Genomic DNA, 25681 nt, shown 5'->3' with positions numbered 1-25681 from the left:
TTCCATGCCCCTCCCCATATAGAGAAGGCTGACAACGTATACTAATGGATCCCGAAAGAGAATTGCATTACAGCAAATTTATTATCTGCTGTGAATGACAGACCAGCTTGGAGAGCCATGATCTATAGAGCCACCAAGAGTCGAAATCGACTCGATGGGTCCTGACAATAACAATTTATTATCTAATTGTATTTGTTGACTTTGTAAATTTACTAGGAAGGGGGCTGGTCAAAATTCTTGGCCTGTGGACCTGTTAGAGTCCTTGCTCTAGCATGTGGTGTGGGACAATGGCTTCTTTTGAGCCATATTTCTTCTCTTGTTCCCCCTTCCCTCATTTCATCCAAGAGTGAAGAGTGAGACCTTTTCTACTTACTTATGAGTAAGTAAAAATGTTTTCAGTGATCACTGAATAGATTTTTTTTAGTAAACTGATGGTGAAAATTTTTTTAAATAAGTCGATCTCCGGAACCCTGGGAACTATTACTACTACTAAACCTCACATGCACCTCGTCCATATTCCTCTGCGAAACTTCTAACTAACTGCTACATGTTGAAATGTGCGCGTACGTGCTATGAACCTGGCTTTGTTTCTGTGAAATGCTTGTTGCGTGGAGTGTCGCCATCTGCCATCAGTTTTTCTAACTAAGAGTGAAGTGTAATGATTGAATAATTGTATCGTTGTAGGCCTATTTCTCACTGGGGCGAGACTTTTTAACAGATCTCGGCTCGCATTAATGCCTCGAAAACCAACTTCAGCCAACCACCACTATGGTGACGGTGGGGGTTCGAGCCCGGGTCCTTCATGGGGATGTTCTATTCAGGGCCGTCTTAAAATCATGAAGAACCCCCCCCCCCCCCCCCCCGCTGGAAAAAATGCGCTGAGCCCGATACTTAGCTGAAAGTAACAGTTTACATATCTTCATACTTATTATCGAAAATCATAGTGCAGATTCTCATCGTGTGTGTGTGTGTGTGTGGGGGGGGGGGGTTCATGAACATGAAAACCCTGGCCAGTGTATTAAAATGGCCATGGTCGTTTGGTCAGTTCTGCTGGATTCTGAAAATAGTCAACTTTTTTTTATCTCCACATTCCTCTTGAAAAAAAAACATTTTTACACATCTGTGTCTTCACGGGTGGTGACATTTCAGCCATGTCAGGTGATTCAGCTCCCCCTTTTACTTAATTTTCACCCGTGCCGCCCCACTCTGTTATCCCAGGACTGCCCTATGGCCCTACTACTACTGTCTCTGTGGGACATCTAACAATTGGTGCATAACGGAATGCGTGGTGTATATTTTTGTGCACATAGCGTAAGGTCTGTTTCTAGGAAATGCTATTACGTATGTAAGAAGTGCTGCCATGGCCAATACGGCCAATAGCCTTAGACGTTATAGACTCGAATAGTCTCCGCTAATCAGAAAAGGGTTAAGAACCACTGGTCTGAGGGATTTTTAACGAATTGGTACATGCCGAAATGTGTGTTGCCAGAGTGTATGTGGGCCTCTAACGCAGGGGTTTCCAACGTAAAGTTTCTCGCGGACTTCTTGGTAGTTATAAGGCTGTTCTGCGGAACTCAAACAAATTTTTGAATGTTTATTCAAAAAAAAGTGTGTCCCTACTGCCGTCTCTACAGCATCGTAGTCCCAGGAAACAATGAAAGAGAGCTTCGTCACCACCTCTTAATATACATATATATTGTCATTAGCCATTGTGCCAGATCTCATCATGGAAGCCCATATTCAACTGAGGTCCTCCAGGTAGTGGGGGCTGGTAGGGCTCCAGCCCGGGAGGCCTTAGATGATTCTCGTCATTTTTTGTTTTTCACACTGTAAATTCATAATAGAGGGGCCCGTAAAGAGTCTTACCTGCGGCCCACCAAAGATATCAGCATACCCCATGCAGGGGCGGCCTACCCACCATCCCACAGTAGGGGCTCTACTGTGGGATGTGGAACCATGGGTCTTCATGTCGTGGCCAGTTGAACTCATGGTTGAGACGACTCACGAGGTTGACGTCTTGTCAGACCGTTGCCAGGCATATTCACGAATCAAGAGCTCTGATTATAACATCACCAGAAGGTGAATATGATCTCCCACACGCGAACAATGGGGCTTTGACTGAAATAATCGTGATATGATATTAATAAATATTTTTGAGTAATAATATAAATTAAATTATCAAATTTGCTGCAAAACTTTAACAGTTGATATTTATTTGCTGTAAAATAACATACGTAAAACCTATGCTTAGAATCCAAACCAGCATTACAAAAAGCGAAAAAAACGGTTTCCGCTATTTGCGGGTTTTACTAACATTATTTTACCACACACAAGTAACAACTGCTGAAAATTTGCAGCAAACTTGATCATTTAATTTATATCATTGCTCAAAAAATATTTATTAATATCATACCTTATTGGTTTTTTTTTTTTTCATGCGGCACATTAATTGAAAAAACCGGTCGCAAATTTAGTCGAAGCATTATAATTGTTGTGTTTTTCATTTGACAGGTGTCAGTAGGAGTTCGAGTTCAATTATGTTTTTTGCATGTAATATAACTCTGTACTGCACAGTTATTTCCAATACTTTCCGTGAATAAGTTTACAAAATGTGGACGTTTAGAGTCTGAGAATGTTTCCGCATGCAATATTTTTTTGCTGCGCAGAAATTCCCTACATTCTGTAAGGTAGGATGTTATTTTGTCATTCTGCACATTGAAATTCTGTGCGCAGGGAAACAACAGGTCTGCGCAGGAGAAATAAAAGAGCAAAATATCTGGAAAAAAAAGGATCCTTGGTACCACCGAAATAAAAGTTTTTATTCATCGACGGGATTTTTTTTAAGCAGGCTGATGCTTAGTATTTTTTATGCTTCATAAATGACGGCAGGGGTTTCAATGCGTGTGTGTGCGCGTGCGCAATGATAATACTTATTATTTACGTACTCAATATGCGAGAGAAAGCATTGAAGAAGAGTTGCCAGAAATTCCTACACTTAGACATCAGGACGCATGCACACGCATCTTCAGTTAAGTTCATTATATAGAAAACAGAATATTCCTTATATCCAAAACAGAACCGCTTCTAATATGTATACATTATTATAACGGTGCTTTTCAACGGAGGATATTTATTTACAGGGTGGGCAAAAAGTGCGTAGAAACTTTAAAAATGAATAAAAACCGAAATAAAAGATGGTTTGCAGGGTTAGCATCGCTAAGGTCACGGGAATTTTTTTCAGATAGGAAAAAAAATAACTAAAAAAACAGCCGATAGGTGGCGCCGGTACGAGCGACTTCGGTGGAAATATGCAAATGAGACGGTTATAAGAACCATCAGTCCACCAGTTCACCGTTGTAAACCGTGTATGTGGACCTTCTGCACTCTGCCGTTGCTGGATTTGTGACTCGCCTGCAATGTGTTGTCCCCCGTGGTGGTGGTCATGTGTGAACACATACTACTGTACTACTGTAATAAACGATTTGGAGGCATTCTGTTTGTTATTTGCGTATCTTTTCTATGATTTGTGTACGTCAGCGCCACCTATCGGCTGTTTTGTGAGGGGGTTTTTTTCCTTGTCAAAAAATTCCCGTGACCTTTAGCGATGCTAACCCTGCAAACCGTTTTTTATTTCGGTTATTTTTCCAGTTTTTATTCATTTTTAAAGTTTCTACCGACTTTTCGCCCACCCTGTATTATTAGGCAACGAGCATTGTTTCGCCATTTCGTTTGTTTCTGAATTGCAAAAGGAAGATACTGCCTGAGTCTAAACTACTCATAACGCATGGCTTTGCCAAGTACAGCCCGGTGGGCCTTCTCGGGTGTATAGGGGGGCATTCCACGATAATTGGATCAGGTATTATGATAAATAGCTGGTGGTGGCGCTTGGGCAAATGCCCCTTTTTTCTACGCAGAAGTTCGAGCCATTGACAATGGTCATATCATTTTAGGGCCCTCCGGTGAGGGCTTTGTCCGCTCCTCCTTCCCTCCGGAGGCGGATTTATAGTTTTGTGGCTTTTTTTGCCACAATGACAAATTTTGTAATCCTTCATCCACATTAGTCTAGTTTTCTTGACTACTCATCCCCCCCCTAATTAGCCGCCCTGGACTATATAGCCTGCTTAACCTCCCTCCCACCGTAAATATGCTTCTGTGTCAAAGTAACTCTTTCGGTTGTTAACATGCTTTTACACCTTCTAGGTCACGGTTTTCACCCCTCGCACACCAGGTCATTCTTTTTATCACTCGCATATCATATTCACACATTGTTTTGGTCACCCACATACTCGCACACTGTTTTGGTCACTCACATACTCGCACACTGTTTTGGTCACTCACATACTCGCACACTGTTTTGGTCACTCACATACTCGCACACTGTTTTGGTCACTCACATACTCGCACACTGTTTTGGTCACTCACACACCTGCACACTGTTTTGGCTACTCACATACTTGCACACTCTCTAGATTAGTCCTCCAAGTGATCTGGAATTTTTTTATTGGCATTTTTTTATTTAAAACTTAAAACAAAGAACAGCTTTGCGCGCGTCAATAACAAGAGAGTTTTCTTCTTTGAAAGCTCTCCGGGTTCCCAGATTTTTAAGGGTTCCATGGCGTTTGATCATGTGGAACCCTAAAAAAGCTGTCGCGGGACACCAGTTGAAAACCCGTGCCCTAACATATATGTTGTAAGAATTGTAAGTGTTTTGTGTTCTATAGATTCTGCTATCTGCCTTCTATATTTTGAAGTGAAAATGTTAAATTCTTGAATCTTCATGTTATGTAAGTATCATGTTTAAGGACTAACTGCTCTGCGGACAATTTGGTATTCGATACCTACAAGTAGTGGCTTGTGTGGAGTATCTGCCTATGACAGTGTTTCTCAAAAATTGTTAAATTGAAACACAGTATATGACATCCATATTTGTTATGGGCATTTTTTTCTCAGCCACCTCGTTGGGCATTTTGCCTGTTGTGGCGCTGTATTTGTATTTGTATTTGTATAATTTTATGCCAAAAAATTATTGTAAAACATTTATAAAAACGTTCTCTAATGTAGAGTTTTCTTGAAGTTTGAAATAACAGTGGATCACAGAGTGGATAATAGAAATCGTAATTGAGATCGTGAACATTAATAAAATTCTGCTCTTCTCTTGACAGGATGACGTCACTCTCAGTTTATCCATACGAAGGTTTTAACAACTGGCTGTTACGAATATGAATGTTTTGGAAAGAACGAAAATTCAACTACCTTTTCGGGAATCGAACCCACGTCCTTTCATTTTCCGAGTGAACGCCCTAGACTACAAAGGCAACGAGTCTCTCAATCTTGCCTTGGAGATCGTGTGCACTGAAAGGGAGACCGTACATGGACGGCCGGACCTTACTCAGGCTCAGTGCCGTCTTAATGCATGGCCCTGCCCAGGCACGGCCCGGGGACCTCAAGAGAATGGGGCCTCACAAACATGAGAACTGGTTGAAATCTTTGAGAATTTGCAAGGTAGGGCCTCAGAAAAATCACTTGGCCCGGGGACCCATGATGCTCTTAAGGTGACCCTGCTCAGGCCAAGTTCACAACAAGCGACAGCCAACAGCCAATTGTTAAAACCTTCGAATAGATAAGCGGAGTATGATGTCATCCTCTCATAAGTCCCCATCTGGGGGTAGCGTCAGCAGTTTTTAGCTTGGCCTGAGTAAGGTCCGGCCGTGTAATTACAATCCCTACTTTCTTAGTAACACAGGAAGCATTCGCATGCCGGTGATTGGTTATTGAGAGCAAAAAATCTAACAAGATGTCACGAGAGGCAGAGTTTTGGGTGAAACCGAATTTCAAAGTTCATTGACGAAAAATGAAAGTATTTTTTATTGAATCAGTAAATAATAGCTGTGCGCTCGCTTCTCGCGAGCCGTTATTATTGTCTTCTCGATGCCCATGAACCGCATTCGATTAAATCAGAAACAAAAATGGAAGCATTTTTTAGTAAATCAGGGAACGACAGCAAAGATGGGAGGATGTGAAAAAAAAGAAATCGGATGGGTTCCAGAACGAATCGAACATACAACCTTCGGTACGTGAATTTCGTACTATAACAATTGCTCTAACGGTGGATGTCGGATTCAAGCACAATTAAATGTAGTTTCAGTATGTCCTGTATAGTATGTATCCTGTACAGTATGTATGTATAGTATAGTATGTCCTGTATAGTAGTATCCTTTAGTATGCCTTATTCGTTGATTTTTTGAGACAATTAAATTCTTAAACGTCGCGAGCAGAAATTTCATCAGTCACTCATTTCGTCCAATCACGATGCGCTAAATTCCTACAATGTAGCTAGAAATGTAGGGATTGTTTATATTTCTTCCGGCCATGTACGGTCCCTTTCAGTGCACAATAGCTCCAAGAAAAGATTGAGAGATTCGTTGCCTTTGTAGTCTAATGACCTAGGGCGTTAACCCGGAAAGTGCATGAGTTCGATTAACCGCAAAGGCAGTTGAATTTTCGCTCTTTCCAAAAAATTCATCTTTCCAACAGCCAGTTGTTAAAACCCTCAATTAAAAAAAAAATAGCCACGTGACCACAGAGTTCTGAAACATCCTTATCGCGAGATAAGGTAAAAAAACCTTGTGTTTCGTAAAGCCTGATTTGTAAACCGAATCATTTTTCGTTGTTCCGAACCCAAATTGTTTGCAAACCGAGTTGTTCGTAAACAAAGAGTTGACTGTACTTTGGCGACAACACTGAGCTATAAGTAAACTTACTTATAGCTCAGTGGGTGACAATTAAAAAAGTCCCGTATCGTTCCAATCAAATATGGTCTTGAGTATGGTCTTTCCCATATTTGGAATCCCGATGTCCCATATTTCTCTCGAGGAAAGTTTACTTTTATAGCTCAATGATCACTGCCACCAAATATCCAAAATGTTTGTTACGTCACTAAAAAACTTAGACGATGGATTTCAAACTTTCAGTTCAGAATGTTTTCCTTTCTCTCCTCGATTTCTTAAACTGAGACTATTGTTTATCTTTAAGATACGGCGTGGACGTGTTGAATGCATATTTTTATTTGAAAACGGTGAATCGTGATTACCAAGTTGAAATTTCAACGACTTGGTGTTTAAAAAAAGTTCCGACTCGTTTTTCATTAATTTGTAAGTTTTTTTTAATCAGTTTTTAAATTTAACATTTATTGTTAGCTTCGAAAAAAAGACGTGTCAAGTTTCATCTAATAAACATTGTGTTTCCCATTTATTGAAATAACTTCAAAGCTTTTATTCCTCGATACACATTATAAAATTTCTATATCCACGTATAGGAGCTTCGTGTACCCTTTTATCAAAACTAGATATAAAATATATATTTGTGCATGACCGATACAAATTTTTATGTCTTTACAAAAAATATATATAATGCTGAAAGGTAAATAAAATATATTTGAACAATTTTTGTTATTTTATTGGTCCGTCTTATACCGGACATTGGCTGGAAAAGATCAAGATGTTTTTCAGTAGTCTTGAGCCCCAGAGCAGAATATAGAAATCTGTGACGTAGGTATATCGCAGAATAATCTGGAAGGATTTTAAGAATACTGAAGAAAACCCTATTATGGATGTTTTTGCCGCAGAACATTTCCAGTCAGCTGAGATCTCATTGCAGACTAATTCAAAACATTCTGCTTAGGGGGTCTTGAGCTCCAAACATCTAAGCTAGTCTTAAGTTACTTTATTTAAATCTGGGGTTTTTAATCAGGCTTCCAATAACCTTTGAGTTCCTTAAAGAGCTTCACAGTCCAGGCATAAATCCAAATGGATGTGATAGATTGGTTAATTGTACAGGTTTATTTGATCATCACGTATTTTACGGGACACACAAATTTTCTCCTATTAATTCGGCTTTTAGGAAAAGCCGTTGTTCCTTTCGCATCCCTTAGGATCTGTGCCTGAGCAAAGACAGACATCTTCAGCTGTGAATAAGCTGAGGCAGAGATTCAGCTGCAAATGAAGCCGAGACATACATTTTCTGCAGCAAATTCAGCCGAGGCAGATTCAGCTGCAAATGAAGCTGAGGCAGACATCTTCTGTTGCAAATACAGTCGAGACAGATATTTCTCAGCTTCAAATGATGCAGAGGTAGACATTTCCAACTGCATATGCTGTAAGTTACTAGTGGGCCAAAACCCCACCAGTTAATATGTTAAAAAAATACTTGGTCAGCAGCCTACATATCCAATTTAGTAATTCAAATCCTAACATATTTACAGGTTGATGTGCCATGTCTATGTGCTTACTGATTTCAATGGCTTTACTTGAGGTTCAGAGAATAGTAGTATCACTAGGTAATTACAGCAAGGTTGCAACCAGGGGGGAGGAGCTGGGTCTCGTGCTCCTGGCTCCAGACCAGAGAGGGTGCAAGTTTCACCCTTTAAACTCTTCATTATTGCAAGCGGTGCTAAAATTTGTGCTGACCAAGCATCTAGTTGCGACCCTGAATTACAGTAAAACAACCCCTCTTAATGGCAGTACTGTGTTAACATAATTTTTTTTAAATTCAAAGTTCATTAAATACAGCACCTCAGTGACACTGGAACCTATAAGGCTCTTTACAAGAACCCCCCCCCCCCCCACCTCTCGAAGCAATGTTACTAGATCACTGAGTCCCTTAATAATTCATGAATATTCAATGCGATCCCAACCTGCATACCCCCCTTGTGGACTTTACATACGGACATCTAGCAACCCTAGATTCCCCTCCCCCCACACCATTTTCTCCGTATCCGAGCTTTTGCAGCAACTATGACAAAAAATTCTTTCTGACACAAGTTCTGTGAGCTCGACCATGCACCACACAAATGAAGCCGAGTCCGGACCCACCACCCTGAACCATTCAAAAATTGGTTTTTATCCCACAGCGTTGGACGGTTTTAGCAGAAAACAGGTTGTTGTGCATTTGGGCATCAATTAGAGCCAACACCTTCTATAGTAGAAAGCCTCTGCACGAAGCTCGTGTCAAATCATGCATTTCACCTACAGTCAGTGGATATACTGCAAAAAAGTGAAGATTTAGCAAACGTCAATCTGCTATATCCAATGGCTACAGGTGACGACTTCGTTTATGTCAAAGCTTTGCATGGAGGCTTTCTGCTTTAGAAGCATTGGTAGACACGGCTTTACAGATTGCCTTGCGCACATAGACAAAGCAGATTGGCTCCAAACTTGTTTTCTCTTGAACTCTGTAACATGCATATACGAATTCACCATCACGGTAAAGATCAATGCAGTTTCATAAAAATAATTAAAACACCATGCGAAACAAAGACTCAATTTTTTTAAAACTGATTTCCGTAGTATTGAGACTGTTTCCCATAGCTCCGTGTTTCAAAAGTGGCCATCCATAGAAACTACTGACAATCCATAGCAGTTGGCAACCCTAAATCTCACACGATTTGACTTGAATTCTCTCTCTCTCTGACCACATGAAATTGCCATACAGACGTGAAAAACAAAAACTGTCCCACAAATTCCATAGTGAATTCTGTCGAATTACAAGGCATCACCGTATGGGTGCAAACATAGTGCACGTTGGTTTCCGATTCTTCTACTATTAAACTTCACATTCCTCTGCTGAACTTCTAACGAATCGCTACATGTTGGGATGTAGGCTTATGTGTTGTTAACTTAATGTGAAGTTTAGGTTATTTTATATGCAATGCTTGTTGCGGGGCTGCCATTGCTTTCAAATTCTGCTAGTTGGAGCCAATGCTGAATTGTTGAAAACTTGAATTTCAGGTTTTTTAACCAATCTATAATAGTTCCATTCCGACTCGCAGAATCAGACATCAGAGTGCACTGTGTTTGGACTTTACCATTGCATGTTAATAACTAAAATGAAAAATGAGTGAATAGTAGTTTTACAAAATATTTATAGTATACTATGAAAAGAAATGCTCAGCGATTAATATTTATTTTCTGTTATTTGTTTAGGTATACTTGAAAAAGTGGAGAATCATGGCAAAGAAGAAAAGGCCAAATTTCGTTAAAAAGCATAAAGATGGCAAAGAAGAAGTGAATCCTTTTGAACTGAAAATCAACAAGAAAAGACACAACGTTCTCGGACAAAAACTAAAAAATGACAAAGGAAAACCAGGGGTTTCGCGAAGCAGAGCTATGAAAAGACGAGCTGAAATATTTAAAAAGAGCTTGACGTTAACAAAAAAATCTAACGCTTTTATTGATAGACGTATCGGTGAATGCAGTGATGATTTGTCGAAAGAAGATATGATAGTTGAAAGAATGACTATAGCAAGGAAAAAGAAATACAAGAAGGATGTGTACAACTTGAATGACGAGGAAGCTCTCACACATTATGGACAACCACTCTCTGAAATAGAGAAATTTGACTTCCCCGATGAAGATTCCGATGACGACAATGAGGATGCTCAGTTGGGTTCAGATTACGTTGACAAAGCCCATTTCGGAGGATTTCTTACAAAGAAATCTGATGGGGCAGAGGACGATCAGAAGACGCACAAAGAAATCATTGGTGAACTTATCCTTGACAGTAAGAAGCGGAAAGAGGAAAAGAAAGCAGAGAAAGAAATGAATGTTGACTTGACGGAGAAACTAGATCAAGAGTGGAAAAACTTTCATTCTTTGTTGCGTTCGGTGAAAGACGACACTGAAAGCAAGAGTGTTGGACAAGTGGATCCATACGATATGGTAGTGAAAGAGTTGAGATTTGAACCAAGAGGTAAGCCCGCTGACCCTCTAAAAAGTGAAGAAGATATGAAGAAAGCAGAACTGATCAAGCTGAAAAAGCTAGAAGACGAACGATTGAAAAGAATGGTAGAAGACGATAACAAACCAAAAGTTGAAGACGATTTATCTCCTGACAGTATATATGATGGACTGGATCTTGAAGATGAAATTGGAACAGAAATGACATCTGAGAAGCAAAATGATGATTATTCAGATGATGATGATGATGATGAACAACTGAAATCAACTATCGGAAGTGGGGCAGAGAGTGATGGTTTTGCCAAAAATGGTACCGAAATAGATTTCTCATCTGACAATGAGGATTTTGAAGACTCTACCTTAGAGATCTCCCAGGATGCCAACAATGTTGATGTTGTTAAAATTGAAGTACCCCAAACTCTAGATCATTTGACTCGCTTGCTGACTGATAAATCTAAAGAAGAAGCTACTAATTTGATCGATAGCATGATCACAAGTAATCGTCAAAACCTTGATGATAATACGAAGCAAAAGTTGGATCTGTTCTTCTGTCTTCTTCTGAAATATGTCAACAAAATTTCTCGTACAAAAGAGCTGGGATTTTTAGACGTAGCGACTCCACACTTATATTCGTTGACACAAATAACCGGACTTAAAACCGGGTTGATTTTTAAAAAATACTTAGCGAAAAAATTGTCTGATTACGAGAAAACAAAGACATCTGATGTTGATTTCCCGAGCCTTGATATTTTAGTGGCTTTAAAGTTTTCAGCGATCTTATACCCCACATCAGATTACCGTCATGAGATTGTAACTCCGTGTATGCTCATGATGAGTGATATTCTTACCTCCCACTACAAAATTACTCTTAAAAACATACTTTCCAGACTGTTCATTAGCTGTCTATTCTACGAATATGTTTCATTTTCGAAAAGATTAGCTACAGAGCCGATATTTTTTCTCGAAGCTGTATTACACATGGCTTCTGTAGATTCCCCTTCAAATAAATGTCCGAACAAGAAATTGTTGAAAGGTAAAAAGATATTTTTCATTGACTCAAAAGTGGAAACTGAACCATCGAGTATAAATTTGCATCTTTTTACGAAGGAATCAAAGTTGAAGAAATCATCAGACCTCTCAGTATCAATTTTGTTTTGTGCTGTAACTCAGCTGCATAAATTTGCAGAGTTATACTGTCAACTGCCATCTTTTGCGGAGATCTTTTCTCGAACAAAAGTGTTATGTGATCATTTACCCTTGCATCTCTATCCTGATAAACTCTCAACTTCTGTGAATAACCTTAAGGAATTTCTTGGTAGTAAAGAAACAGTTAAACAGTACTTGACGTTTCCTAGAAGGAAGCCAAAAATGCTGAAAATGTTCGAACCAAGGTTTGAGATGAACGACAGTGACAAGAAAATGACGCTGCAAAAACAGATCTCTTTAGAGAAGAAGTTATCACAGAAAATCAAAAGGGAGGAGAAAAGCATTCTGCGGGAAGTGAGAAGAGATGCACAGTTCGTGGCACGCAAACAGATCCAAGAAAGAATGGAAGCGGATGCAGAAAGAAAGAGAAAAGTGAAGCAGTTGTATCAAGAATTGTCTATTCAACAAGGTGAATGCAAGAAATTTGCTAAACGCAAATGAGCAGCATGAACTTTACGGTCGCTTATGTATTGAATTAAACCATTCAGTAGGTCGATGCATTTTGCATGTGTTTTTCTTCAAATAGTCTTTTGGAATTGATTTTTTACGTTCTGATGCATTCAACTTCGATCAAAAGAATAAATGAACATGCAAATTTTTGTATTTCTTGCCATTCATATCAAATGGGTACAGAATCTATCTCATTGTTACATAAAAACTGATTGTTGAAATGGGATTTCTTCCCCAGTGCCAATTGTGATGAAACTCATCATATATACTATATAGACTATGAAGAAAAGATTTTATTTTTATTTATTTATACGATATTGTTTGGCCGAGGCCTATACAAGAGAATGCAGTGATGATATTTGACGTAGGAAACGATTGATGAAAAATTGAGGTACAATCTATATTTGATGGAAGGTTGTTCTCTCTCTCTCCAATCAGTAATTGTTTGACAGGAAAAAAAACTAAATTTGAAGCAATCTGTGGATGCAAGGAAAGGTTTCAATTTTTTTGAGTGATTTAGTCTAATCGGAAAATTGTGAAGATTTTCGATTAGAATATGGGAATTGTCAATGTTAAAATAGCCGTGGATAATTTTGAAAAGTAGGATTAAGCAAGTGATATATCTATGGGAGGTGAGTGGTAGTATATTAAGTTGGCGTTTGGAAGACCAGCAGTTTAAAATAAAGCAAGTAGATTTATTTTGGATATATTCCAGCTTAGAAGAGTTGATCAACTTTTCCCAAGAATATTGAGAAGACACCAACGAATAAGGCAAATACACAAAAGTGTGTATTTGCCTTATTCGTTGGTGTCTTCTCAATATTCCAGCTTATCTATGTTGGTTTGTGTATGGGAGGGGAGTCCCAAATTTCACAAACATAGAGGACAGGAAGGATATAAGTTTGGAAGCATAGATGTCGGAGATGGCAGGTGGAATATTTAAGGTTCTGACAAAAGAAAAAAAGGTGTTGGAGGTATTTTTTAAATATGTAATTGGTGTGGAGATTCCAACGGAGGTCGGCAGAAATTGTCACACTCAGGTATTTGTAATGGGAAACCTCTGTGTATTAATTAAGGGGGGGGGGGAATCTTTTGTTGGTAAGTTTCATGAAGACTGTTTTAGAGATGTTTAGAGGTAGTTGCCGAGACGAGCACCATTTGGATATAGTGTTAAGATTGTCCTTGGAGAGAATCTTGGTCGGATCTGCTGTAAATCATTTCATAAGTAATGCAATCATCGTTGAAAAATCTGGTGGAGCGATTGATTGATATTGGTAGGTCTTTAATATAAATTAGAAACAAAAAGGGGAGAAGACTGATTCTACTCTCTGAGGCATGCCAGACTTGACTCAGGTATGAGGAGTTTTGGCCCTTGAAACAAACTGACTGCAATCAACAAAGAAGTCCTCCGCCCATTTAAGTAATTAAATACATAGGCCAAGGTTTTGGAGTTTAAGAAGTTTATTATGGGGCACTCCAAGAAAAATCCAAGTATGATATCAGTTTGCAGGTTGTTATCAATACTGAATCGATAAGTCGTGAATGAAAAGGGCTAATTGAGTGGAAACAGATGATCTAAAGCTGTGTTGGTTAGGGAAAAAGTTAATTAAATCAAGGTGCGAACAGATTTCCTTGGCAATTATGTGCTCTAAAAGCTTGCAGCAGGTAGAGATGAATGTGATTGGTCTAAAATTTAAATTAGTTTAATTTGTTGCCATCAGGGAAAATATAAATAGATGAACTGACAACTCTGACCTATCTCTAAGCAATTTACTGCCCACTACTCCTGAGGAGGATAATTTTGAGCTGAAGAATAGTCACTAGCACCCCAAGAAACACAGTGTGAGAACCGTAAGGGAGAATTATATTGATCCCTAAAAAGAGGGGGGGGGGGTTACAAAAATATTTAAAATCATAGGTCTTGCATAGGATGAAAAAAATGGAAATGTTACTGTTGTATGTTGAAGTACACAAATGTTGATGGAAGGAAATTTTTGCAAAATATTATTTGCCCGGTAGAGGATCTTTTTATAGACCATGTGGTGAAGTCAACATTTTGTATGTAAGTGGATTTTACAATACTTTCATATTACGATGGAAGTATTTTAGTCCTTTTTTGGTGCAACAATGGGGCTACATTTTAAACATATTGTATAAAGGATACCTGGAACACAATACGGCACTCATTTCATTCTTGCTTTTGTTCTGTTTTTAATCAGAGGTTCTTAACTAGGAGTCCTTGGAGAATTTTACAATATTTTAATATACAGTGAGAAAAAAACTCCTGTATAAAGATATTCAAGGAACCAGAGAAGTGTATCATTGTTGGTGGCCCTCTTAGCTATAAGTATTTTTTCAAGCGTTAAAATTTTGCTGCTCCCACTCTCCAATCCTGTTCCAATCAACAAAAAAACCAATCTGTGCAAAGGTTTTAGCTGAATTGGACAACTGCTAGGCGACCCTCAAACGCTTTGAAGTTGGAACAAAATATAAGCAATGAATTCAAAAGTGGTATACACTTCCATACCTCTACCATCTTTTTTCTTGGGTAAGGACACATCCAGGCAACCGCAACAATAAACATTCAATAAAAAACAACGTTTGAAAACATTCTGAGTCTGAATTTGAAAAATATCAGAAATAACATGAAAAATTTGATAAATATTAGGTTTTTTTTTAATAAACTTTCATAAGATAAACGCATTTTTACATCTACAGCAATAATTTTTTTTTAATCAAAACAATGTAAAGGAATAAACATTGAATGTTATTTTTTCTTAAAAAAAATAGATTTAGTAGCAGTTGAGTGTTTTTTACGGTTTGTACAAATTTTTTTGGGAAATTAGATTCAGGATGTTTTCAAACAATTGCCGAGGTTCCCTGGATGTATCCTCATAAATTTCTCCAAGAAGAAAAAAAAATGGTCAAGATAGGGAAGTGTATACTGCTTTCAAATGGACTGTGCTATGGTAATGGTCGGCTGAAGTTGGTTTTCTGCAGTTCCCAACTTCGAGGCACAAATGCCAGCCAATCACCCCCTTAAAAAGTCTCGGCACAGAGAGCAACCGGCCTACAATAATACAAATGTTCAATCATTACACTATACTTCTGAAATATGGATAACAGCACCGAAAAATCAGACACAGCGCTAGACATGCACTGAGACTTAGATACCCACCTGTTAGCACCCAGATTGTTAGATTGAGACCAGAGAGACTTTGTTCCAGACTGTCACGAAGCTGTCTAGAAGAGATTTCTGCAAGCACTATAAGTCTGGTGGCAGAGTCCTGGCATTCATTCACTTCTGAACGAAATTAATCATTGTGGATAGGGAATTAACATTGTTTACTTTGTTCCATTTTCAAAGTGATTGAGGATCGCCTTGCAGTTGTCCGTTGGAGCTGAAACTTCACACGGATCAGTTTTTTTTTTTTTGTTTTGTTGATTGGAATAAAATTAGGGGGTGGAAGTGAACTTTTAGAAAGTTGAAAAATAGGTTGCCTCACCCTAATGTATATCAACATTAGAAAAATGCTTTGGGACCAGAGAGATTAATATTGTTATATAGGTGATTATCGCCATACAGGATTTTCGCTGTAATATTTCATTCTGTTGAAATCTAATTTATTTTCCAAATGTTCAATATATTGACTTCCCAGTACAACATCTGTTTTTTGTGGAACAATAGATAGTATAAAAATTCTTCCAATTTTACAGTTTTTGCAAAAATATTTCTAATTCTGCATTGTCGTGAGAGAATAAGGCCCCCTATGTCATCCCCACCTGTAAACACTTTTGAATCAAATGAATCTGTGATGTGTACATTTTCTTTTCTTTAAGGGAGACAAAACAGCTTCTTCCATTTTATCAACTTGAGTTCACATCAGGCTACACTAGTTGTCTTTGCAGGAGTCTTACCTTCGGATGGTTATAAAACCTAGTCAGTCTGAGTCATATTCACAATTTCAGTTATATAATACACTACTGGTATAATTAGTTTGCAAGCAAGGAATGGGGTGCCTGAAAGCAGTAGGCCTATGAGTTTTTTTTTAATTTGTTTAGACAGGTTTTCGTTTTTTTTAAGTAGGGGCATGTGCAAGGGGACTGTGTGTCAGTCTCTTTAGAACAGGATAATTTTATTTCCCACTCAGTACTGACAGACTTATATGCATTTATTTCTGATTGACAGACAGTTACTACCGCTAAAATTATCCACCTATGTCTCGTTAATATTCCCCTTATGAATGGGTGCATGCTGGGAGGCGTGTGAAATATGTGCACAATTACTGCTCATCTCAGTTTCTCTGTCATTTCATATATTTTCGCAGATGTCCTTGCACATTTTTTATGATTCTTCCCAGTTCTTTTTTTAGGTGATTTTTACTTTTCAGGGTAAAAAAATTGTATGTGAAGCAGATTCTGTCTATCTTGTGTTTATTTGATTTTTTCCCATGCATATTTACATGCTTTGACCAATCTCTGTTGAAATTGTTGAAAATATTAAAATTGCCTCCAAGCAAGGCAGATGCTATCACAGCCATCTTCAACCTGTTGCTCGCGAGAGACACAACGCTCCTCGAAGCACCAAGAGTAATCAATGCTTGTGTCCGATTTTGTGCTTGCAAGCACTTGATGAATGCTTCATTCAAACGGCCTGTAAAAATGGCATTCAAGGATTACGCCGATTTCAGACATGTCTGCAAAGTTGCCGTAAGAAGTGCTCTTTGTTTAATGAGGGGATATAGGCAGTGCTCGCGACAAGAGAAAGGTTGAAGATTCCCTGCCCTAGGACCATGACTCCCACAAGTGTGGAGCTTACTGGGCTCCCCAGAACAATTGTTTTCATACATTGATTTTTCACACTGTAAATTTACTACGTAGGGCCCTGCTGTTGGATGTGGGGGTTTGCCTAGGCCTTTACTACTGCAAATATTGTTTGCTCAATTGTACAGTAATACCTTATTTGGACAGCATGAAATCTTGCAATTCTCTGATAATCTGAATGCTTTGTTCATACTTTTTATGAATAATTTTGTAGATTAGATTGGACAAGTTGAAAAGACAAAGTTGGCTCATGTTTATGTACAAGATGTGAATTGGGCAATAATGCAGTAAGAGAGGATTGAGGTTCAGTGGTCAGAGCGAGACAAAAAAAAGCAAAGCAGTTCTGTTTTGATTGAAAAAACATTGATTTGTTTATGGTCCAGTAGCATTATCTATTGTAGACAGATTTATGGTGGTGGTGCCATCTTTTGTAAGCATATGCAAAGGACGTTGCCAGGGAAGATTGCGTTTTCAGGAACACTGGGAACTAGTGTTAGGCTAGCATTACACTATAAAAGTTTAATAAAAGACCTTTTACAAATCTTGGGAAAAAAACATCCAACAAGCCTATATTGATTTCATTTGCTCGAATGAAACAGATGCGCTTTCATTCGTTGCATTTCCTAAGTTTTGTAAAAACTGTCACATTAAACTTGAAAAATGCTACCAATGAGTTTCCGGTTACATTTTTGATCAAATGTAATCAATAAGTTTATTGGTTGTATTTTTCAAGTTTTATAAAAAAAAAATTTCAGTGTCGGGTCGGGATTACACTATAAAAGTTTTATAAATGGACTTTTATGAAACTGTTATAGTGTAATCCGACCTTATCCTGGCCCAACTGTTGGATGAAACGGTTACCGAGGTTATATTTTGCTTTAAGTGTTGTTTCGTTCTGTCAAGTTAACTTTAGTTCTGACTCCAATTGATAGGTAGCGCCAATAGCATACGGTGGCTAAATTTGTATGCAGAGGACTGCGGTTTAGTTCCGACTTCTCTGAACAGATGGCCCTCATTTTCGCAAAACAAGTTTTTTTCGCTGGAGACAGATGAATAAATTCTGGTTCCGTTCCATGAGTACAGATGGCTCTATGAAAGTATTTCCTGGAAAGAGAATTAAATTTTCCAGTGGATATATACTTTCAAGAAATTAGGATTCTCTCTCCAAACAGCGCAGACTACCTGTTATTGTCAAAAAATGATGTTAAAAGTAAGCAAATTCGCTAATTATTGCTAAAATCATTGGAAAATAGCTAGTTGTGGGAATTCAAGATTTACTGCGAATTAGAATGAATTCTTGGAAATCAAATGTGACAAATATGGGAATTTCTAAAAAAATATATATAATTCTTTGTTATTTAAAGTTGAAATTATCACGGGTGTCCGCCTTAATATGCAGCGCTCAATCAAAGTTCACGACGCATATTTCAAAATCGGGCTCCAGCGAATCGCAAACGTCGTATTGTAATTTTTGAGTGGGTCAGAAAGTGATCGTGGGTTATGGGATAAACGAGCTTATTTATTTCACTAGATTCTCCCATCAGATGATTTTTGCGTTTATTTGGACTCCCTACGTATCAAAAGAGGATGAGTTTTTTAATTAAACCAATATGTTTCCAAATACCCGATAATTTAAATTACAAAATTAATCCTTTTCGACGTATACTCTATCAGTGTCATAGGGTCTTATAAAAAAAAGATAAATTTTTCTCGTAATTGCTAGGATTTAATTGAGATCGAGACCCTTGGGAGTGTGTGTGTGTATATATGTGATAATACCTATTAATAGATTTTGTATAATAGAAAAGAATTTCAATAATACTCCGCGCAGTGTATGTTTCGACCATGTTCGGGGTGATCATCCTCATTAATACGTGAAACTCTACCGTTTTTGGTTTCCTCTGTTTGTAAACAGCGTGAGATCAATTCTGTGTGGGCGATAATTACCATCTCTACATGGTGCTCGAAATGGAGCCGGAATCGCCGATGCAAGAAACTGTTTACGGATCCAATAACAACGATGACAGCCACGTCATGTCCGAGAAAGTCCAGACCCTGGCGAGTAATATATACCAGGAGTTGGAGCGGATGATCGAGAGGTACGATGAGGACGTAGTGAAAGAGTTGATGCCATTGGTTGTCAATGTCTTGGAGAACCTGGATTCGGCTGTGATGGACAACCAAGAGCATGAAGTCGAGCTGGAGCTCCTGAGGGAGGACAACGAACAGCTTATGACGCAGTACGAGAGGGAGAAGCAGCTAAGGAGAGGCGCGGAGCAGGTATGCCCAGTCTGTTCGCATTGTACAATATCAGTTCTTAACTACGAAGCATTTTGTCTCATGTGATGTGTCAGTAGCAGACTACTTGAGGGAGGAGGGGAAGCCCTATAAATAAAGCTATATAGTGCAGTGAAAATCCAAAAAAAAAAAAGCCTTTATAATGATGATCTCATATGTACAGTAAAACCTCGCTTTTGCTGTCACTGGCGGGATAAAAATATATTCGTCCAGAGCGCTGGTGGCTTTTTCTCGGGTGGTCGGACATATTTTGCGCCTGAAAGAAAAGTTGCCGAAAATCGCCAACCTGTCTTTATACCAAAGCTGTTCTGCCAGTGGTTTTGAAATGTTTTTTCCTGTAGTGCCCCTTTTCCAATTAACACTTATCCGTGGCTTCCTTGAGTAGTGTAACAAAAAATCTCTTCCAAGAGCCTTTATCAGTGGCACCTTTGACTAAAATTGGCGCACACAGTTTGAGAACCCAAAGCCGTAAGCAATTATGGCAGGTGTCTGTCCAGTCGAAATTTGGCAGCATTTTCCGGACCCTTTACAAATTATCAAATCTGAAAAACAGACCATTCACAAATGTTCTGTTTAAATTAATTCTGGTTCGGGAAAAACAGACCCTTCAAAAAAATCTGGATTTAAAAAAGAAAAAAACACTCTTCACACTGCACCTTGTAAACCTCTGAGGACACAATTTAGGCCAATTTTGTGAGAATCACACACCCAGATATGCCTTCACTAAGTATTTGTAATGGGGCACTGTGAGGGGTTCCCCTATTAAAAAAAAAGGAAACAAATTATTTTTTTGTATAAAGATTTTTATTCTACTCCTCTTTCCAATCGCTGATTTAAAATAACAATGTACTATTATCAATACACCATTTGACTTGAGATTTTAATATGAAAAATGGAAAACTCTAGAGTTTGCTTATTTTTTTACCAAAACTCATGAAATCTGTCGGAGAATAAAAATGTGTAAATTCTTAACATATCAGGCAAGTCGAAAACACATAATAAAAGCATCCATCAATCGCTCAAAAAACAATCTTGTCAATACAATATTTTTCATCTGGTTTAAACTAGTAGGCCTATCACATATATGGTGTCTTTCTCGATTCACTCGATGTACAACCAGAATGTCATTCAGCATAATGGCCTGACCCTCTGATTGTATACCCAGTGAATTGAGAAACGCACCACGTATGTGATACTAAGTTACAGCCAGGCATTTACTTTATAAGGGGGGGGGGGGTCATGAATAAAAGCACTCTATGAGAAAAGTGTTAATCCGTGAAGTTAATTCAGGTTCAGCAACCTTTCATGTCTCATAAACACAAATTTCTTGCAGTTTATATTTCTTGCTTGTAGTTATTGTTTATTTTTCGTTTGTTAGTTTATTCATTAATGCTGAATTAAATTTGAGAGATTAGACAAAAGAATATGTTTCCTTAATGATTAGCAAGATTTGTTTTAATTAACAAGCAGTCAGTTAATTTTAATTTTAAAAAAGTCCAATCTTTTATTTATTTATATTTTTTTTTTGATGTTTTCATACCCTGGCTGTAGACAGCTTAGAACCAGCTTTTCTAGTTTCACTCTCAGAGCACCAGTCTTGTCGCAAAGAGCGACAGACCCTTCAACGGTACTAATATTCAATCATAATTTATTCACAGTTTGAAATACAGATGGCAATGTTAACTTCATGCTCAACACCATATTCGTGCACACCATTCCGGCATATATGAAGTGCAGATGACTATACAAAACGAAGATAATTTCGGAAAGAGAAGTAGTCACGCTCCTCTGTGGGGGGATCAAACCATCAACTTGTGACTATCCGAGCAAGTCTAAATTCTTTTCTTTGTATCCAGTCATCTGTACTTTGTGAAACTACAATTGTGCTCGAATTTAATGAAGTCCTGATCCTCCTGTAGGTGTGGTCCTGGATGTGTAAAAAACATAAATTATGCAACTAATAGCATGTTTTGTCAGTTCTTGTATAATGTTTTCTCAAGTTGTAGAGTCTCGGAAGAGGATTGTTTTGATTTTACTATCTGGGAGGAAATCTTCTAGCTTATTTATATAGATCTGTTTATGATGTGTATTTTTTCAAACTCATATTTGGCTAATCCGATATGAACAGTTGTGTATTTTTATTCTCAAAAAGTTATTTCAGACCAAGGCTTGACAAATCCCATCTACCAGGTTGCCACGGGGACTAAAAAAATTGGTATTGGCACCTAAAACTTTCTATGAGTGGTTACTTGAATTTGAGTTTGAGAATAGCACAAAATTTTTCTAATTTATATCAGCATATCTGCTAACATGGAAGAGGGTCGCTATCCAGTACGTCCTGGATTCTTTTGTGCATTTGGATTTTGCCTATTGAATCGTAGTTACAGAATTTTAACTCTACTAGGACAAATGTGTTTCTTCAAGGTTCAGGGGAGCTATCAGAAAGAAAAGATGTAAACAGCTTAACGTCAGTGTCCAGTAAATTAATCTGTCCTGGTGGACTGTTGCAACTCACAACACAGCCTCAAATAAAAATAACATTTTTTGCCATGAACCAATGAATTGTGTTGTTGTCAAATTGAAAGAAGAAAATATCTACATCTAAAGAATTCGGTACACCAAATCTTGTTCCGAAAAATGTTTATTTTTTTATATTTTTGTTTAATCAGACATCAAATCAGCAGTTATCATGCTGCTTTGTGATTCTTTCAGCTTCCCTCCTTTTGAAAGTATATTTTCAAATATGTGATAAGATAAGACTTTCATCTAATGATAAGATTTTTCTTAACTAGATTTTTCTCGTACAATACAATCTAGATCAAGGTAAAACATGGAAAAAATATAAACTTGCATCGTGCAAAACAAATTAATATGAAAATTAAATTTCTTATCCAAATACCATTCCTTTCTAGGTTGGCCTTATACAAACACAATGGCCACACAACAGTTAAATTGCCCAATGAGGTGGCTAAAAAGAAAATGGCCATTAAAAATTTTAATGTTAAACATAACTAAAATACTGCAACCAAATATAAAAGCATGTGACTCGAAAATAATAATACACTGCCTGTAAAAAATATTACAATACATATCCTACGGGACATTTTTGAATTTTCTTACCATTTTTGGCAGTCTTTTTTTTTTTTAAACGAAAGCGTTACTTCAATTTATAATCTTTACTGAAACCGTGGATGAAGATGTTGCCCTAACTTATAAGTTATGCTATGAGTATTATGACTAAATACTTATTATTTTTTATTGTTTTCATGAAATACAGGGTGATTCTAAATTTATGGGACAAACTTTACAAGGTGATGTAAGACTCCTATTATTTTATGATTTTTCATCTTTGGACATGGTTGCTGGATCTCCCATGTGTACGAAATTCAGAATCATCCACATGGGGGGAGAGGGCATGCATTATGTAATACAGTTCCTACATGAATTCTTGGGGGGGGGGGAACTAGGCGCTCTTACGATTTATTTGAAAGGTTCACAAGCACCCTCAGTCCTTAGGTTCTCGTGTCTATGCCCAACATGGTGAAGGTACATACACAATCTGCATTGTGATAATCGACTTTATGAACTCAAAAATAAAAACCAATTTAGAACTTAAAAAAAGTGACACACTGAACATTTTTATGAAAACGAGAGAACAGCCAAACAATATTTTGCAGGAAACATAGAATGGTCTGCGTATTAAAATCCGTAGAGTGGCATGCACATGGAAAATAATGTTGATTGTGATTTTTTAGAAGAAAATTTTAGATGTTGATTCTGATTTTTTTAGTCACCATGGCGACCTAGCATCTGGGATTTGTCAAGCCCAGCTGCATTTAAGTAATTATTATCAAATTTGGTAAATGAATGAAGTATAAAAGTTTCATCTGAGAACTTAATCTGATTTGTAAATGTCATTTATTGTATAGCGCTTATTGGAGATAGAATATTCAACTGAAGATGATCATCGGGAACTTCAAGGAAAAGTTGAAAGCTTAGAATCTATAGTTCGCATGTTGGAATTGAAATCTAAAAATTCTTCTGATCACGGTGAGTGAATGCTCTTATTATTACCATGCAATGTAATATAGCTTTCAGTTTGATGAACTAATGATATCTAGTAACAATGTGAGTAGTATGTCTACAAGAGCCACATGATCACATTTATGCTAGTGGTTCTCATTACAGATAAGGCTCTTTTAATGAGTTCAAGAGTTAGGCCTCTTTTATTATTTTAATGAAATATAAAACAAAAAGAAAATATTGTGTGCTTATGCCAATTAATAAAAACCTTAAATAGTTTAGGGACCATTTTGATTTTCTTTTTGTAATTGCACAGCTAATCGATTAGAGGAAAAAGAAAATGAGATGAAGAAAGAATATTCAAAGCTCCATGAAAGATACACAGAGGTGAGATAGCTTACATTATGGTAACAGACTTATAGCCAGAATGAACTTGTGAGGTAATTTTTCTTTTTTGAAGAAAAGGCGTAGCAATTGTCTTGATGGGGGGGGGGGGGAGACATTATAGCCAAGTTGATGAGACACTGGTTTTGTTTTGGGAAAATCCTTCAGTCCTTCAGATGTCTTATGGATTCAAAATCTTCTGTAAAACTTTTTATTTTTTTTTCTTGTTATTCCTCTTGCGAAAGAAATGGTGCTGAGGCGAACAAATAAGCATATGGCTACCACAAGTAGTCAGTATACCAACAAATTGTTTACAATCAGCCACCTGTTTGGACAATTTACCTGTTGTGGCCTTTGTATTTGTATAAACTGCAGATCTGAATATGACTAGACTTCATTTTTATAAAGTGGTGGTGTCACAAAATTATCAAGTAACAGATTGTCTGTGTTTAAATAGAACTTTCTAGGGCTTTATAACAGTAGCAAAAAAATTTCTATTGTTGACAAAGATAATATATACAGTGCATTTATATGTCACTTTATCACTTCGGCAAAACACTTATCTCTTCAACCTGGTCCAGATTTAAATTTTTTTGAAATTCAATAGCCCTTGTTGCACTGTATCTTGTTTTTGGAAAGTTAATTTAACATGATGAAATAGTACATAATAATGCGAGAAACAAATTCATCAAGAGATCCCGCTATAATGTGCATTTCAATATTTTGTGCTTTCATTAGATAACTTCTGTCAAAAATGTCATTCTCTTTACATAACCCTGGAGTCTTTCTCCAGCAATATCCAATCCCATTACATCTATTATCCTCTCCCCCACCACAATATACATAAATTATGACACTAAGCTACATTATTGTCTGAGAGATAGATTGTCACAATTTTATGTAAAAGAAAAACTATTATTTTTTCTTTGATTCAATGAGCACAAGAGTGTTCCAAGTTATGCCACAATCTTGTCGGGGGGCAAAGTTCTGATGTTCATGTCATGCTAAAAATGTAATTAACATTAGAACATAGTCATTGATTATATCAACTTTTCATTCATTTCATCCTGACATGTAATATAAAGGCAGGTTATTGCATCATAATTAGTAACAATTATATGTCAACAATATTTCCCTATGTAGCAAAAACTTTTATCTTAATTCAGACTAATCTAACCCCTATCTGGTTACATAGCACTTATTCTAGTGGTTTTATTAATTCAGTTACAGTCAACACTTGATTTTTCAAGCCTCCAATTTATGAAGCAACTTCTTTTTATGTATTAGTCCTCCGGTCCCAAATAATATGTAATTTCTTTAAATGTCTCTTCTGCATTCACAAACTTCCAATTCTACAAAATAAAATTGAAAGTGTGTCTTCCAGTTTGTAGAAACGAGGGGCGACTGTATTATAAATTTTCTGGGTATGTGTAAAATGAAAATTTAGTACTATTGATAGAGTATAACTATTTTTATTTTATTTATTAATATGTTTCATTCTTTTTTTTTATTATTTGCAGCTTTTTAAAACCCATATGGATTATATGGAGAGAACTAAAATCCTTTTCGGCACAGACAGACTAGAAAGTTTAACGGGAAAGCCAAAGTAATATTTTATTGAAAATGCATATTAAAATTCTTTGCATTATAAATTTTGTGTTACTTTGTAAATATTTCTGAGTTTGGTCTGCATTTGACCTGTTTTTATGACCTGGTAATGTTTTAAAAATATTTGTTTCACTGTAGTTTGAGATACAAGAAAT

At 37.2% G+C, this 25681-nt stretch overlaps 2 protein-coding genes across 11 annotated transcripts in view; both read left to right on the top strand.

The window, feature by feature from the left end:
* Positions 1-6868: 6868 nt before the first annotated feature.
* l(3)07882 (Nucleolar protein 14 homolog l(3)07882) lies at positions 6869-12435 on the top strand. The gene is made up of 2 exons (XM_089249751.1): positions 6869-7151; positions 9981-12435. The coding sequence occupies exon 2, from the start codon at positions 10005-10007 to the stop codon at positions 12378-12380; it is 2376 nt and encodes a 791-aa protein (XP_089105877.1). The 5' UTR covers positions 6869-7151; positions 9981-10004; the 3' UTR covers positions 12381-12435.
* Positions 12436-18760: 6325 nt separating this feature from the next.
* The window catches only part of LOC149070203 (C-Jun-amino-terminal kinase-interacting protein 4-like), a 46244-nt gene continuing 39323 nt past the window's right edge, over positions 18761-25681 (top strand). For all 10 annotated transcript variants that reach the window (XM_089250120.1, XM_089250119.1, XM_089250118.1 and 7 more), the window contains exons 1-4: positions 18761-19493; positions 23441-23561; positions 23851-23921; positions 25439-25524. In XM_089250120.1, coding sequence (XP_089106246.1) covers positions 19170-19493; positions 23441-23561; positions 23851-23921; positions 25439-25524 — 602 coding nt within the window. In that variant the 5' untranslated portion in view covers positions 18761-19169. The remainder of the gene's footprint in view (positions 19494-23440; positions 23562-23850; positions 23922-25438; positions 25525-25681) is intronic.

The sequence above is a fragment of the Pholcus phalangioides genome, unplaced genomic scaffold, assembly GCF_987345545.1.
Source record: "Pholcus phalangioides strain wild (caught in Gottingen) unplaced genomic scaffold, Ppha-v1.0 ptg000022l_1, whole genome shotgun sequence".
NCBI classification, from domain to species: domain Eukaryota; kingdom Metazoa; phylum Arthropoda; class Arachnida; order Araneae; family Pholcidae; genus Pholcus; species Pholcus phalangioides.
This window is presented reverse-complemented; position numbering and strand designations above follow the sequence as displayed.